The sequence below is a fragment of the Xiphophorus maculatus genome, chromosome 24 (genome assembly GCF_002775205.1).
Source record: "Xiphophorus maculatus strain JP 163 A chromosome 24, X_maculatus-5.0-male, whole genome shotgun sequence".
In the NCBI taxonomy this organism is placed as follows: Eukaryota; Metazoa; Chordata; class Actinopteri; order Cyprinodontiformes; family Poeciliidae; genus Xiphophorus; species Xiphophorus maculatus.
This window is the reverse complement of record NC_036466.1, coordinates 4,963,983-4,978,772: the sequence shown is the minus strand read 5'-3', so window position 1 is coordinate 4,978,772 and position 14,790 is coordinate 4,963,983. Positions and strand designations below refer to the sequence as shown.

The window sequence follows — 14,790 nt, the reverse complement described above, 5'->3', positions numbered from 1 at the left end:
TGTGGTGTTTTGTGGCGATATTAGAAACTGAAAGTGTTTTTTTTTTGTGTGTGTGTGTTTGACAAACAAATTCACCTTTCTTTTCTTGCTGTAGTAAAAAACATAAATGAAACCCCTTTTCTCATTTTTGGGCCCCACTGCTTTTAGGGGAAAAGAGGAGCAAACATGCCGTTCAGATACGACACATGATCTCCACACACTGGTCGACTTATCCACATCTGCAGCCGGTATTGAACATTCAAAAATGGGGAAGGCAAGAAGACACCAGTTTAAATATGACGGGTGTGTTCATATTCATAAGCTACTTGACCAAACTTACATCTGTCACAGTTGGTAGAAACAGTAAAATGTCAACTGCTGTTCAAAATAGGAAAGACTTGGAACGGATGCCACATCTTTGCTGATCTGTATATGGTAGACCCGTTAGAATACAGCCTCCTAAAAATGGCTAACATCCATTCTCTAAAATGCTCATAATTTTAATAGTTCAAACACCAAATCTACTTTATTTTGTTTTAATACAAACGTTTGAAACAATCGTAGTCCTATCACTAACTGTGGGTGAATTGATCCTAAATATCTGTAAAAAAAATAAATAATGATTCGATATTGGCATCGGATCGACACTAGTGTGGCAGAGGTTTTTATTTTCATTTTGTATTGTAATTTCTCAACTCCGAAAAAGATTTTGTCTTCACTCTTTCAAATGTATATATTTTATTGCTCTTTATTTAGGAAAAAAAAAAATCCACACATTGGTGTTTCAGTTTATCATGTTAAGTATTTATTTTTTAGACATGGGTACATTCGTCAGAAATCTGCCACTACGTTTTAACAAAATAATTTAAAGGGAACAATATGATGGACTTGATAATATATCAAGCATAAATCATTAAAGATTTATATCAGCAACACTGGCCTTGTACGGTATTTACTTGGCATTCGATTAATGACGAAATATGCAGTATCGAAAACCGGTAAACACAATATTTCTCAAAGTTGACCTATACCAAAAGTAAGGGAAATTAGGGAGGTAAACGAGAAATCTGTACAAAATTGCAATGTTTATTTCTCTTCAAATTATATTTTCAACCGTTCAAAAAAAAAAAAAAAAAATCCAAACATCTTAAAAACCAGAGTTTGGTTGTTCAAGTCCAGGTGAGCTCCTCCTGCAGGTGGGAGGGGAGAAATCCCGGCTGCAGGCGGAGCGGCTGGCTGGGAGGAGGAGTTCGTCCCAACAGCTCAATAAAACTTTTCCCTTCTCACACTTTGTCATGTTTGAACCAGTTGGCTGTTTGTGCCGCGCACTGTTGATTCAGAGGGAGATTGGAGCCGTACAGGTAAGGTTCGCCGCCCTGCCTTTTGCAAGCGAATACACAGCAAGGATTAAATTAGTTTAGAAACAATTTTCTTGAGGAAAAACCCTTTAGCCATGAAGTAATTTCATCTGTGTGCAAACAATTCAGCCTTTTTGCATATGAAATTATCTTGAGCTTCTCTTTTGACTATCAGGAAACACTTGGAACAGTTTTTTATTGGAGTTTCATTTAAGTTCATAAGTATTGCTTTGCCTTATGTAAATACACTTTCATGGATCTGCATTTACAGTTTACTTCACAAAATTCATCTTGCTTTAAATGCGTGACTGAGCTACTTGATCCTCCTGCCAACCAGGAAGTTGGCCCAGGTGTGTGTGTGTGTGTGTGTGTGTGTGCCAGGGGTTGTGTGACAGTTGTTCCTCTTTTTTTTTTTATCCTTAACATTCAGGCTTGTTGTTGCCTTCCAGGTGTGGAACCAGTGGGAACCAAGAGGCTCTTCTTGTTCTGACGGCATCAATAAAACCGTCAGCATGTTGGATCACGGAGGAAGTGATTTGATGGCAGGTCAGGTTCTGTCAGCCGCCTTCAAATTCACTGAAGGTGCGTTCTTAGAAGCTCAAACAGGAACTTCATGATAATATAAGATGTACAGTTAAGAGGCGTATGGTTTTTTTTAATGCCTTCTATTGTTATTTTTAAAGCTGATGTGAGTGTTTCAAATTAGAAGACCATAAAAGTGCTGTTTCCCTGAGGTAGATAACAAAATGAGGCCATGGGTGAAACTGCAGTTCAAGGAAGACGGATGAGGAATTATCTTTATAAGTTTCTTTCTGACACGAAAAAAAAAAAGAAATCAAACAGCCATGTTAACAATATTAGTCGAAACTGAATGTGTAACACTGCAAACAAGTCTGAACCGTTAGCTTATTTGGCTAAACCTTCAGCTAAAAATCTTGCAGAGCATCCCACTAAAGATTTTTATTTCATTTATTTTATTTTGTCATGCTTTTCCCTTCTCCACACTCTTGCAGATTCATATTTAAAGATAATACTTTATGCTTTATAAATGTTCCTCTAACAATCAAACATTTTCTTAATGATATTTATATTTTTGCAGGTAAATTGTTTTGCCTCATGCTTAAGGTGGTTTATGTGTTTTTTCTTTATACCAAATTCCCGAACTTGAAAGTCCTTACATAGCAAATAGCATACTGCTATAGGTTTTTGCCTAATTCCCCCAACAACAGAGGTGTCCAAAATACATTCATGGCCCCAGGGCTGATTTTGGCCCCCCAGGCAGGGTTGGAAATTAGCACCCGCCACTGGCCAAATGCGGGTAAAAGTATGAAGTGGCGTGTAAATTGGAGCAACGCACTCGCCACTGTGGCAGGTTGACAATTTGAACAGGAAAAAAAAAAAAAAAAAGAAGCTGCATTCAGTTTGAACTTCTGTCTAGGCCCAGTCTAGGAGTGGCTGACTGGACTACAGACTGATGCACCTACTGTATATGGGACGGACCTAGGCTGTCATAATTTAACAAAAAAATATATCCAATATAATTTCGGCAGCCCATTGGTTGATTTCATTGACGGACATTGGGCTTATCCAATCAAATCCCTCAGTCCTCCTTGGCCCGCCCCTCCCCACCGAAGTTATAAATAGAGCCATTTCAGCTAACCGTGATAATCATTCGAGACATAATGAGTCTCCACTATTAATTAGCAAACCCATTAATTCATAAAAAGAAGATTGGACCTTGGTTAAAGGCTGTATAATATGAGGAGAACCAAAGGCCAGTAACCTCTGCTTTACATGAGTAAAATATTCCTGGTACCAACTGAAACAACGACGACAAATAAAAAGTCGAGTGAGTGACGTCTGTCAATGTGACAAATGGGAGCATTTTAAAGGCAAAGCAAAACTTAGGACCTATAAATGGCTGTCATGTTGAATTATAACAATACGAATCCTAATTCCTCGAGCTTCAGCCACTAAGAATGTAGAATAATAGTGATCCAAGTATAGAACCTTGGGGAACACAACAATAGAGTGGGTCAGAGGCAGAATTAGTAGAAAGGAAGCGTGCTGATAATTATGAATGGTTAAGAAGTTGTTGTGTAATTTCATTTCTATATAGAAAACAAAAAGAGTAGATGTTTTGTTTCTGAAAAGAATCTCTATTTTTCTGATATTGTCTTATTCGGCTTATGGTGGAAAATGGTGTTAAACAAAAGGTTAAAATAAAATGAGAGCATCTTCATTCTTGCAACCCTATTTATTATTTTCCAGGTGGCTTTATGTTTGATGCTAAACCACAAGCATCCCTGCAGCATCTGCATAGGAAGACCACCGTAAAGGAGCTGCTAATGATGAGACGCCAGGTGAGTTGCATGACTTCATTATGCAGCTGTCTAATCTTACTTTAGCTATAAGGAAACATTGAAGTTGCTAATGTATGAGGAAGAACAGCTGAAGGAACTAGGAACAGAGTACAAATTATCCAGATACGTTATGCAGATTGAAAGGGTGTGTTTCTGACTGCATGCTTTCTATTTCCACAGGAGTTTATGACAACTTAGGTCTGGTTTTCTTTTCTTTCAGAAATGGAACTCGGAGCAGAAATGGAACTCGGAGCCTAAATTAAAGTCTCCCAAATACGAGCCTATCGCCGCGGACAGGAGTCCCCAAACGGCGACCTCTCCGACGTCCCTCCACCTGAGCTCCACCGCCTGCTTCTTCCCGGCTCTCCCGGAGAACGCCGTCATGGGGCTGCAGGAAGTGCCGCAGCCTGTGCAGCCTCCCGCTCAGGAACACGACGTCCCAGCCTCTGGAGGGAAGATGACTCTGTTTCACTGGCAGATACAACAAGAGGCCAAGAAGGCTGAGGGCCTGTCTCCAGAGCAGGTCTGCATGCAGGACTCGGACGGCGACACGTAAGTATAAATTGGCACCCAAACGAATTAATAATCCAATCTTTTGGTTTGTGCTTAAGATTATTGTAGAATGTGTTAAATATGTTGTTGTGGTTCAATTAAAATTGCACTTATGCTTGATGGTTAGTTGTTGAATCAGGAAATGCTTTTTATAATAGCATTCTTCGGCTGCCATAATTCATATGGCAGCAGGAACAACAACATGGATCTAGTCCAAGTCCTTATCAACCTGTCACTTATAAGGGCACAGTGCTTTAAGCTTGTCTCCAGACACGCCTAAAACAAATCAAACCAGAAAGAACAACAGACGGACAGACAGCATCAGTGGGCCTTGACGGCTACCTTGGGGAACGCCACGCCTAACTTCCGTGTGGCTGGGGGCCGTCCCTTCAAATGTTACAGATTCTTTCATTGAAGCAGGCAAAATGGCGTTGCTGCAAAAAAACCATCAAACTGAAGGACGTTTTCAGATGAAATCCAAGGTTGATTTAAGTGAAGCGGAGAAGACACATTTTTGAGTCTACTATCAGAGATGAAAGTCTATCATCCCATGTCCTTTCGATAAACTCTCAACTTGTTTCCGTTGCAGGTTTCTTCACATCGCGGTGGCTCAGGGCAAGCGAGCCCTCTCTTACGTACTCGCTGCGAAAATGGCTAGGTACGGCTCCCTGGACGTGAAGGAACACAACGGGCAGGTACGGCTGCCGTTCGCCACGTCATTTATTCACGTTCGCGTCAAAACGACGCAGGAATAATGCTGCGCTTTCGGTGCTCAGACGGCCCTCCAGATCGCGGTGGCCACCAATCAACACCTGATCATTTCCGACCTTCTGAGTCACGGAGCACAGGTCAACATCAGGGATCTGTGGGGGCGCTCGCCTCTGCATGTGTGCGCCGAGAAAGGCCACTACCTCAGCCTCCAGGTAAAAACGGTTCTTCTTTAGCAATCCATTGAATAAACCGATAATTGCATTGCTTTTTTCTTTTAAAGAAACATAGACGTTTGGCTAATTCCACTTGTTAAAATGTACCAGACGTAAACGTGGATATTTTGATAATCAGAAGGAATTTGCTCCACCTACATCTGCAATTTTGTTTCGGCCTGACTGGGACGGAGGGGAACCTTTGTGCGAAAGTGGAGCCCATGGCTGTGGGACCGAATAAATCAGGAAATAAGAGCACAATAAACAGAGACCTGCTTGTTTTTTTTTGGCTGCTGTCTCATCATGCAAATCTGAGCCGTTTACCTCTGATGACACCTGAACGCTGCATGAGCTATTGCCATGACAGCGGGGCTGGGGGAATATGTAAAAATAACTGTTTTGGTGGATGTCTCTTCATGAAACTTTATTTTTTTCCCCCTCAACCTAAATGACAAAAAGCTTTATTAGTACTGTAAATTGGACAGAAGAAAACCTTAGCTGAAGGTTTTACAGTGTACGCATGGTTGAGCTAGTTAGATAAACATTCAGTTCAGGTGGTGACACGATATTGCAGGTCAAAGTTCATGTAAACGGGCGTAACAGTCCAAGTTGATGAACTCTGGATTGAAACGCATTTTTAGGAACCTTAACACTGAACATTCAGTCTTATATTGAATTCAGCAGGGGGGAAAAAATATCGGTTGAACAAATACAAATCCCAAAACTAATTATTTAATCCGTTTAAAAAGAAGAGAAATGACAAGTTATCAAAATCAACAAAAAATGACTCACAACTTCAACAGACAGAAATGGGCCTCTGTCCCTTTGTATTTGTATCCCAAAGTAATCAGCCAACGATTATAATTAAAACTGTAAATATTAATGAAGAGTGAGAGGGATTCATCTTTTGTTTTCCTGGAGTTCAATCAGATTTCCAGATGAGGGGCTGGAACGTGTTCGGGACACTTCCGTCCGCAGATGACTGGGCTATGACCTACATTAGGTCATCTGCCGTCAGATCTGCTTGTGCAACACCTGACTTAGATCTGCATGCAACTGCTGACAAGCCGCTTACGAGGAAACCCTCGGCTTGAGTGGAAAATGCAAAACCGTCCACAGCAGCTCTGTGACGTCGAGACGAACTCTTAAGTTAATTTCTAACTGAACTCTGTGAATAAAAGACCTTTGAGTGCTGACATGGAAAAAAAAAAAAAAATCCTAATAAACTTCCTGTCCACAGAGCATCTGTAAAAGCCTGGCAGGGCGCGGCCCACCGGTCGATGTTGAAATGTTTAACTACGACGGTAAGAATATTAATCTATTGTATCTTTTCTTTTGAGGTTTTCAGAAATATGACTGAATCTGTCGTGTCTTGAAGGTTTAACTCCGCTCCACGCCGCAGTTTTGTCTCACAACGCCGTCGTCAAGGAAGTGAGGCACCTGGAAAACCCTTGTCCGTTCATGATCTCAGAGCTGGCGCACAGGAGGCGCAGGTATGTGGAGTGCGTCAGGACGTTAATGCACATGGGCGCCTCCTACGGGACAAAAGTAAGTATTGCAGATGCTGGCTGGGTTTTTTTTTTTTTTTTTTTTTTGGTCAGGCCTAAATTTTAATGTCTAAAGATAACCTGGAGGTAACGACTGCTGATGAGTCATGAGAAATCTGTTGACTCTTTGTGTTGTGTACTTGTTTTGAAATTGAAGGGCTCTGAGCTGCTTAAAGCAAATCTTCGCTGGGACTTTGACTTGCAACCCATTTACTCTTTCTTTTAAGTGATTCAATCTACTTTCTTTATGCCTGAAGGATCTGAAAAGTGGGAGGACTTGCCTTCACATGGCCGCCGAGGAGGCAAATATTGAGCTGCTTCACCTTTTCCTTGAACAGCCAATGTCTCTTGCTGCTGTAAACGTAAAGGTGCGCATCAAATGAAGGAATATAAAATTCTACAAATACCCCTCATAAAATGATGTATTTTCTTCGCGTTCCCTGGTGAAAAATGTTCTTCTCTGTGTCAGACGTTCAGCGGAAACACGGCCCTGCACATCGTCAGCTCTCTGCAAAACTACAGAAATCAGGCGGAGGCCGTGAAGCTGCTGATGAGGAAGGGCGCCGACCCCGGGATGAGGAATTTGGAGAACGAGCTGCCGTGTCAGCTGGTGCCCGAAGGATCCGTTGGTGAAAAGGTAAAACGCCTGAAAGGAAGCCCAAATCTTTCACTTTTCAGTGACACAACGCAAACACTATCACAATCAAAGAAACTCTATTCCGTCTTATTATTTTTGTAGAAATATCTTGTGTGTGCTAAGGGCTGATCAAAAAAAGAACCCTTTCAGTGATAAATGTGTGGCTTTATCTTAGTAAATGATCCTGTAATTGTCCTGTCCTCTTCGTGACTGAGACAGTAACTCGCCCGTTTGTTCTCTCGTGTTTTGCAGGTCCGGCAGATCCTGAAAGGGAAGTACGGTCAGGTTTAAGTAAAACTCCAGAATACTGTCAGTCAGACAGTCAGCTTTATCATATTGGAAATTTGCCCAGAAAAGGCAGATGATTGTTGTTTCAGTGAAACACTCCCATGCGTTCGTTACTATGTAATGTGTAGATATTTTTGTTGGGGTCTGTGCTATGAAGTGGGTCAGCTAAAGTTAATTTATGGGTGTCCAAGCGTTGGCTCCACTTACGGCGGTGAAACTTCTGCTGGAAATCGAAACCAGGATCCCTTTGTCATATTTGGCTCTTAGCAACAGTTACACATTTTATTAGATTGAATTCTTTGCTCTAGAGCCCAAACGTTAATCTTTTATTTTTATCAGAGGTGCACCGATTTATCGGTGACGATTTCCTTAATTTTGGGACGTTGGTGATCGGCCGATTTTTACATATGAAGCTGATCTTATCTACAGATCTTATCCAGCTTGGCAAAGGTCTAAGAATAGACAAATACAAGACAAATAGTGGGTGGGGCAATTAATAAATGGCATTTTTGCCCCAAAGCCATTTCATACCTACAGCAGGTCCTACTGAAGTTTTTTTGGGGATTACGATTTGTTAGATTATGATCTAATTGTTAATCCCACTTTGTAGAACAGACCCTTTTTTTTTTTAAACACTTTGTTTGGATTTTGCAGAGAACTAAAGCTAAGCTAATAAGCATTTATAAAGTTGTAATAAGTAGTAGCAGAATAAATGTCAAAAATAAGGGAATAAAGTCATATTAGAAGAATTAAGCAACTTTGAGAACTCTTCCATAAAGAATCAAAATAAATTAGTGTTGAGCTACTGAAGTTATTCTTTTGAATTGGTTTTACAAATAAGGAACTACTTCATATTTTAACAAATCAACATCAAATGAATCAATTGTTCCCCTTTCAGAGAAAGAACTAGACTTGTCAAACTGGTCCAGTCAGATCTTGACGACTTTAATGAAGCTTTTTTCTTAAAGACTTTTTTCCTCACTATATGACTTTATTCTCATAATTTAAAATAGAAAAATAGATCTTAGTTTGGCCCTAATGCATAGGATTAGTATAGGATTTTGGTGGTGGGGAGTTCAATGTGATTTATTGTTTATAGGCTTGTGATGTTGGTGGAGGTGTCATTTTAATATAAACTTTAGAATATTACCTGTACTTAACGTTTACGGTTTTTGGTCAAATTTGAATCAAGTCACTGGATGTGGGAAATATGGTGGTTTTTATTTTGCATTGAATAAGTACTGATTTTCTATGGCTGCAAGGTGATGTAAAATGCAAATAAAACATTTTTTTAAACTGTTAAACCTTTTTTTCCCCCCTGTGTTTCCATCCAGTTTTACCCCAAATAACAAGGCTCAACCAAAAACACTTGTTCTCAGTCTTTTAACATTGAAATGACATACAAACTCATTCAGGGAGGGGAGAGCAGTAATCACAAACTGTCCCAATGATTTTTTTTTTTTTTATAAGCATAATTAAATCATCACTGTCAAAAAATAAATATAGAAAATGATGCCGAACAAGAGCATCTCAAAGTGTCCTCAGCCAGCAGAGCTGAAGTCATTTCTTCTTCTTGTCCTGTGTGGCGGTGAACCACTGGTCCAGCAGCTGCTTGCTGTAGTAGATCTGCCAGGCGTGCACCTGCACGGCAATGACGATGACGAGGTACATCACGGACACGGCCGAGAAGCCGAAGATGAAGCGGTACGCCTTGCCGTGCCGGTACAGCTGCTGAGCCACGGGGAACATCTCCATGCCGCCGTAGATGAGCGGCGCCACGCAGAAGAGCCCGGCGCTGATCATGGAGACCACCAGGTAGCTGATGTTGTTGCGCGGCAACGCCAGGAAGCTGAAGACGGTGGGGACTATGCTCAGAAGGTAGGGGTACTCCCACTGATACGGAGAGGCGACTACCTTGTGAGACACCAGACTCAGCTGGCTTACAGTCACCTGGACACATCAGAACACAGTGAGACTCCGCCTGCTGGGAAATAAGGCATCCTCTAATGTTTGCCCTCACCTGAGCAGCCATCAGCACCCAGATCAGCACATGGACAATGTTCAGTTTACGGATTTCAGACTTCAAGGCAACACTGAATCAAAAAAAGACAAATACAATGCTTGGAACAAACCAAGTTAACCGTATAATAAATGAGATGGGGGAGTTGAAGAGACTGCCCTGACCTCATCTGGTAGTGGGAAGCAACTCGCTCCCTGTGCTGGAAGTCGCTGCCATCGGTACCTGACGCCCGGGGACCCGCTCGAGAAGCCATGGTAGATCTGCAGGTAAAACAGGAAGTTAACGCCCAACTAAACAAACCTGTGAGCTCCTGCCTTGAGCAATTTCTGGGAAATAACGTTTGAACAAAATGAGATTTATTCAAATAAACTCGCCTGCAAAAAGTGGACTAAATCTGTGGAAGTCAAAACAAATTAAAACGAAGCTTCCAGCAGCAAAGTGAGCCTGTATTTAATAAGAGTTATTATTTTTTTTAGGCAAAAAGTAGCCCGTAGGATTTGGAAAAATTAAATAAATCAAGTAAAAATAGGACACATCAATCACAACGTATGGATTTGTCCTTTTATTTCTGAGCAATGAGGAGAAAATACACTTAAGAAACCACTTCGCATAATATTTTCCAATTCTCACTTCAAATGTGTCGCAAACCCAGGCTTTTAACCTTTTGCTATTTTAATTTACGTAGATAGCTGCAAGCTACGGCAGCGTTAGCCGAGCAGCTGCTTCATTCACTTTTCGGTGTTAGCATGCTAAGTTACCATGTGTATCTTTTCGACTTTGTTCCTGAAACATTAAGTTTAACATCCTCAAAAATGTTTGTTTTTTTTAAAAGCGCTTCATTCCAACTTTTCTCATCGACATTATTGTAACGCCAGTTCGAAATAAAGCGTCAGTGAAAGGAACGACAGTCTTGAAGCTACCGAAACTTTAGCTAGGCGTTAGCCACTACCGGTCAAACACCTGCCACGTTTTAGCGCATATGTATGTCTACGCATGTATATTCAAAGTCTATAATTACTGGCTCTTACCTTGTTGTGCCTTGGTGTTTATATAAAGCATATATGAGTTTCAGACTTAACAGTTAAGGTGCAGCTAACTGACCGCAAGGTTGCATGGGATGTATGTACCCTTGCGTAGGGTGCTAAGTGCGCACCCTACGCCCTACTGTGAAAAGTGTGGATTCAGTCAAGTGCACATAAAGGTTCGAGTGCGCAGGTTTACAAGCAGCAAAAACGTGAGAATTGGGACAGTACGTGCCTGTGTCGTCACTTCGACGTCCAACACGACTGGTCACTATTTTTGGCGTTTGTGCTGCTAAAAAAGTACAACTAGAACAGAACAAATTATTTTAAATGTACAGTAAAGGTATTTTTTTTGTTGCTTTGCTCGCCGTCATTGTTGGAGAAATGTGGCTGTTCAAAGGTGTTTTGTTGAATACAGTAAATTATATGTAACACGTGGGATTCTTTCAACTTTTGAAAACGGATTTTATTCTATTTTTTTGCGACAGACAGCTCAATGAACTTTGCCATATTTCCAAGATGGCAAAAAAAAAAAAAAAAACACACATTAAAATGTGCAAATAATCAATTTAACAGTCTGCCATTTGACTAATTAGAGACAGATTTTTTTTACTCATAAAACCATCTCTTTTATGCAGCTAAAAGTTAATTTGGTATAAAGTGGAGCTCTCTCTCTCTCTCTCTCTATATATATATATATATATATATATATATATATATATATATATAGGTAAATAATGACACTTTTAATGCAAAGTTGCTTTAAAAGTCCATTAAAAGTGCCAACTTTGCATTAAAGTGTCATTATTTACAAAATAATGCAAAGTTGGGACTTTTAAATTGATGTTTACTGGGCTTTTCTCGCCCTGATTTTCAATTTTTCAGCAGCTACACAGCCAGACAACGACGCTAAAAAAAACCAAACTTCTTCCTTTTTTACTTGTTTTATTGAAGAGTGGCCTCTGACCACTGCCATCACTTTGGCCATCGTGAACTGTAACATACAAGGCTTAGTATTAGCAAACAAACATTGCAAATTAGCCATCCTTGCTGCGAGCTAAAATAAAAAAGCATTTTCATAAATGACAATTATTTACACCACAATTACATAAAGCAAAAAGACAATTATTGTTTTCACAATGAACCAATACTTACGAACAAATCTTGTCTGAAACACAACGTATAAAGATAATAATCAGCTTATTGCCATAAACTGTTCGGTGTTGCTTTCCACCATCTTGGATCTATTTTCTTTTTTAGCGTCACCATAACAACATAACAAAATATCCACTAGGGGGCGTTCTAGTGCGGTTTTTAACCTTGCTGGTCCAACTAAACTTAAAAAAAAATCAGCACACAGTGGAATGTTCTTTTTAATATTCATGTTGAATTCAACATTTCTAATTAAAACACTGAATATTTTTCTACTATGTGTTGCATATCATCCAAAAAAAAAAAAAAACAACCCTGAAAATCTGCATCATCCAAGAACATCCTGATCTTGGCATCTGCAAGCTATTTAAAATATAAATTTGGGAATATAGAAGCCTAGGTAAAGTCATGCTCAATTAATTAGAATGAGTCTAAAATGTTAGTCTCATAAATCAGTCAGCGGACACACTGACAATGAGGAGGAATTGCTTTCAGCATGTTCATATCCCTGGACAGGAAACCAAGAAGCTCCGATGATCATGACTTCTCTACTGTCAGACAGACCACAAAACAATCCTCACTCCCTCCTTGCATGAACTTCCTCTCACCTACTTTTCTTTCCAGCTTTTAGATAATTCATTATTTTTCATTTTGTTTACTAAATCATTCATTTATTTATCTATACTCTGTATCTTCAAAATCTCCTTTTTATTTTCTTTCTGTATTTGGTTGCTTAAGAGGAAAGGAGATGGGGCTTTTTCTGTTGTTGCTCCTCTTCTATGGAACAATCTACTTTTCCAAATCAGATCTGCCCACAGCCTGGATCGTTTTAAATCGCTTCTTAAAACTCATTTTTATTCCTTGGCATTTAATTGAACTAGTGTTTTGATACTCTGTTTTTATTCATTCGTGTTATTGTCATTCTTGTGCAGCACTTTGGTGCAGTTTTATGCCTGTTTTTAAAGTGCTATATAAATAAATTTGACGTTGCTTTTTTCTTATAACTCCTACCTGAGCTCCTCCCTGCTCTGCTGCCTGATCTGCTTCACTCTTCTTGCTCTCCTGTTTTATCCCAACTTTTCTGATTGCCTTCTTCTCTCTTTTTAGCTCCTCCATCCATTTTTCTAACTCGCCCATTCCTTCACTACTCATATTTTTTTTGATTTGATTTTTGTTTTCTGTCGTACTTCATCTTATAACTCAGTCAGTTCTTTTGAGTGTTTAATTGGCCCTGAAAGTTATATTTTTCTATCAATTTATTTAAATTCTTTACTGAGTTAGGGTTTTGTCTTTCCATAAACTTCCAGTCCTTACACTGGAGTTTATCTTTCGGTGATAATTTGCTATTCCCTTTTCCCATTTTGAGCAAATTAGTCAATTTCGTTCCAGTCTTAAAAACACATAGGGTGGACTCTAAAAGACTGGATAAATTCTTAGCAGGACGGTGATCAATCCCCTGTTGTGGTAATTCTCTCTTCAACCTTTTCAGGTGGGAAATTCTTGCCTACATGCATCCACCAGAGGTTCACCGTTTGCACTCCTGCCGTTTGGTATGAGGACAAATACCTAGTGGTATTTAAATTCCTCCAAGTATTCTCACACTCACACACACACTTGGTATTACGGGTTTTTCAGTTTACGCGGACTCCGCCGTCCTTCTGTTACCTATCAGTGCCTAGGATTCATGGGGTTTTACACCCCAAAGACCCTCAATCGTTCGCTCACTTTTTAATTTAAACGCTACTCACTTGTCCCCCCTTCACGGACGTCCCGTCAGCAGCTGGTTTCCAGCAGGCGTATCGGACTCCGGCTTCGAAGGAGCAATTTATCCATCCATCCATCTTCTTCCGCTTATCCAGGGTCGGGTCGCGGGGGTAGCAGCTTCAGAAGGGAGGCCCAGACTTCCCTCTCCCCGGCCACTTCTTCCAGCTCCTCCGGGGGAATCCCGAGGCGTTCCCAGGCCAGCTGAGAGACATAGTCCCTCCAGCGTGTCCTGGGTCTTCCCCGGGGCCTCCTCCCGGTGGGACGTGCCGGGAGCACCTCACCAGGGAGGCGTCCAGGAGGCATCCTGACCAGATGCCCGAGCCTCAACTGGCTCCTCTGGATGTGAAGGAGCAGCGGCTCTACTCTGAGTCCCTCCCGGATGACTGAGCTTCTCACCCTGTCTCTAAGGGAGAGCCCAGCCACCCTACGGAGAAAACCCATTTCGGCCGCTTGTATCCGCGATCTCGTTCTTTCGGTCACGACCCAAAGCTCATGACCATAGATGAGGGTGGGAACGTAGATCGACCGGTAAATCGAGAGCTTCGCTTTTTGGCTCAGCTCTCTCTTCACCACGACGGACCGGTACAGCGCCCGCTTGACGGCAGACGCTGCGCCAATCCGCCTGTCGATCTCCCGCTCCCTTCTTCCCCCATTCGTGAACAAGATCCCGAAATACTTGAACTCCTCCACTTGGGGCAGGACAAACCCCCTGACCCGGAGAAGGCACTCTACCCTTTTCCGGCTCAAAAAAAATGGCCTCGGATTTGGAGGCACTGATCCTCATCCCGGCCGCTTCACACTCGGCTGCGAACCGCTCCAGTGAGAGCTGCAGATCACGGCCTGATGAAGCCAAAAGGACCACATCGTCCGCAAAAAGCAGAGATGAGATCCTAAGGCCACCAAATCGGATCCCCTCAACACCTTGGCTGCGCCTAGAAATTCTGTCCATGAAAATGATGAACAGAATCGGTGACAAAGCTCAGCCCTGGCGGAGTCCAACTCTCACCGGAAACGAGCCCGACTTACTGCCGGTGTTATGCCCAAAAATGCATGCCTGCCGAGAATTGCATCCCCTGTCGCGGGAGCGCGCATCTTTCTAAACTCTCGCATTTTAATGAGGAAACGGACTGAAATATGACCGAAGACGAAACTTTTAAAGATATTCGTAACAATATCACGTTTCTT

General features: G+C 41.3%; 2 protein-coding genes across 2 annotated transcripts; one reads left to right on the top strand and one right to left on the bottom strand.

The window, feature by feature from the left end:
* The first annotated feature begins 260 nt into the window (after positions 1-260).
* LOC102216520 (NF-kappa-B inhibitor zeta-like) lies at positions 261-8,951 on the top strand. Its single transcript, XM_023329254.1, has 12 exons — positions 261-282; positions 1,288-1,340; positions 1,787-1,919; positions 3,609-3,700; positions 3,921-4,252; positions 4,842-4,947; positions 5,029-5,175; positions 6,416-6,479; positions 6,554-6,723; positions 6,980-7,090; positions 7,192-7,359; positions 7,612-8,951. Exons 1-12 carry the CDS (start codon positions 276-278, stop codon positions 7,648-7,650), a joined length of 1,422 nt encoding a protein of 473 aa, XP_023185022.1. The 5' UTR covers positions 261-275; the 3' UTR covers positions 7,651-8,951.
* A 64-nt stretch (positions 8,952-9,015) lies between these two features.
* Positions 9,016-10,843, bottom strand: jagn1 (jagunal homolog 1). The gene is made up of 4 exons (XM_005807821.2): positions 10,696-10,843; positions 9,832-9,927; positions 9,668-9,740; positions 9,016-9,597 (listed from the first exon to the last, which is right to left on the bottom strand). The coding sequence occupies exons 2-4, from the start codon at positions 9,918-9,920 to the stop codon at positions 9,208-9,210; spliced, it is 552 nt and encodes a 183-aa protein (XP_005807878.1). The 5' UTR covers positions 9,921-9,927; positions 10,696-10,843; the 3' UTR covers positions 9,016-9,207.
* Between the last annotated feature and the right edge of the window lie 3,947 nt (positions 10,844-14,790).

What these genes read in the sequence shown, in the direction of transcription:
- LOC102216520 (XM_023329254.1), top strand. An exon ending in CGCCTTCAAATTCACTGAAG is followed by an intron (nt 1,920 to 3,608) that starts GTGCGTTCTTAG and finishes ATTATTTTCCAG; the next exon opens with GTGGCTTTATGTTTGATGCT. An exon ending in TGAAATGTTTAACTACGACG is followed by an intron (nt 6,480 to 6,553) that starts GTAAGAATATTA and finishes CGTGTCTTGAAG; the next exon opens with GTTTAACTCCGCTCCACGCC.
- jagn1 (XM_005807821.2), bottom strand. Translation starts at nt 9,920, where the DNA reads ATGGCTTCTCGAGCGGGTCCCCGGGCGTCAGGTACCGATGGCAGCGAC. An exon ending in GCTTCCCACTACCAGATGAG is followed by an intron (nt 9,741 to 9,831) that starts GTCAGGGCAGTC and finishes TTTTTGATTCAG; the next exon opens with TGTTGCCTTGAAGTCTGAAA. An exon ending in GGGTGCTGATGGCTGCTCAG is followed by an intron (nt 9,598 to 9,667) that starts GTGAGGGCAAAC and finishes TGATGTGTCCAG; the next exon opens with GTGACTGTAAGCCAGCTGAG.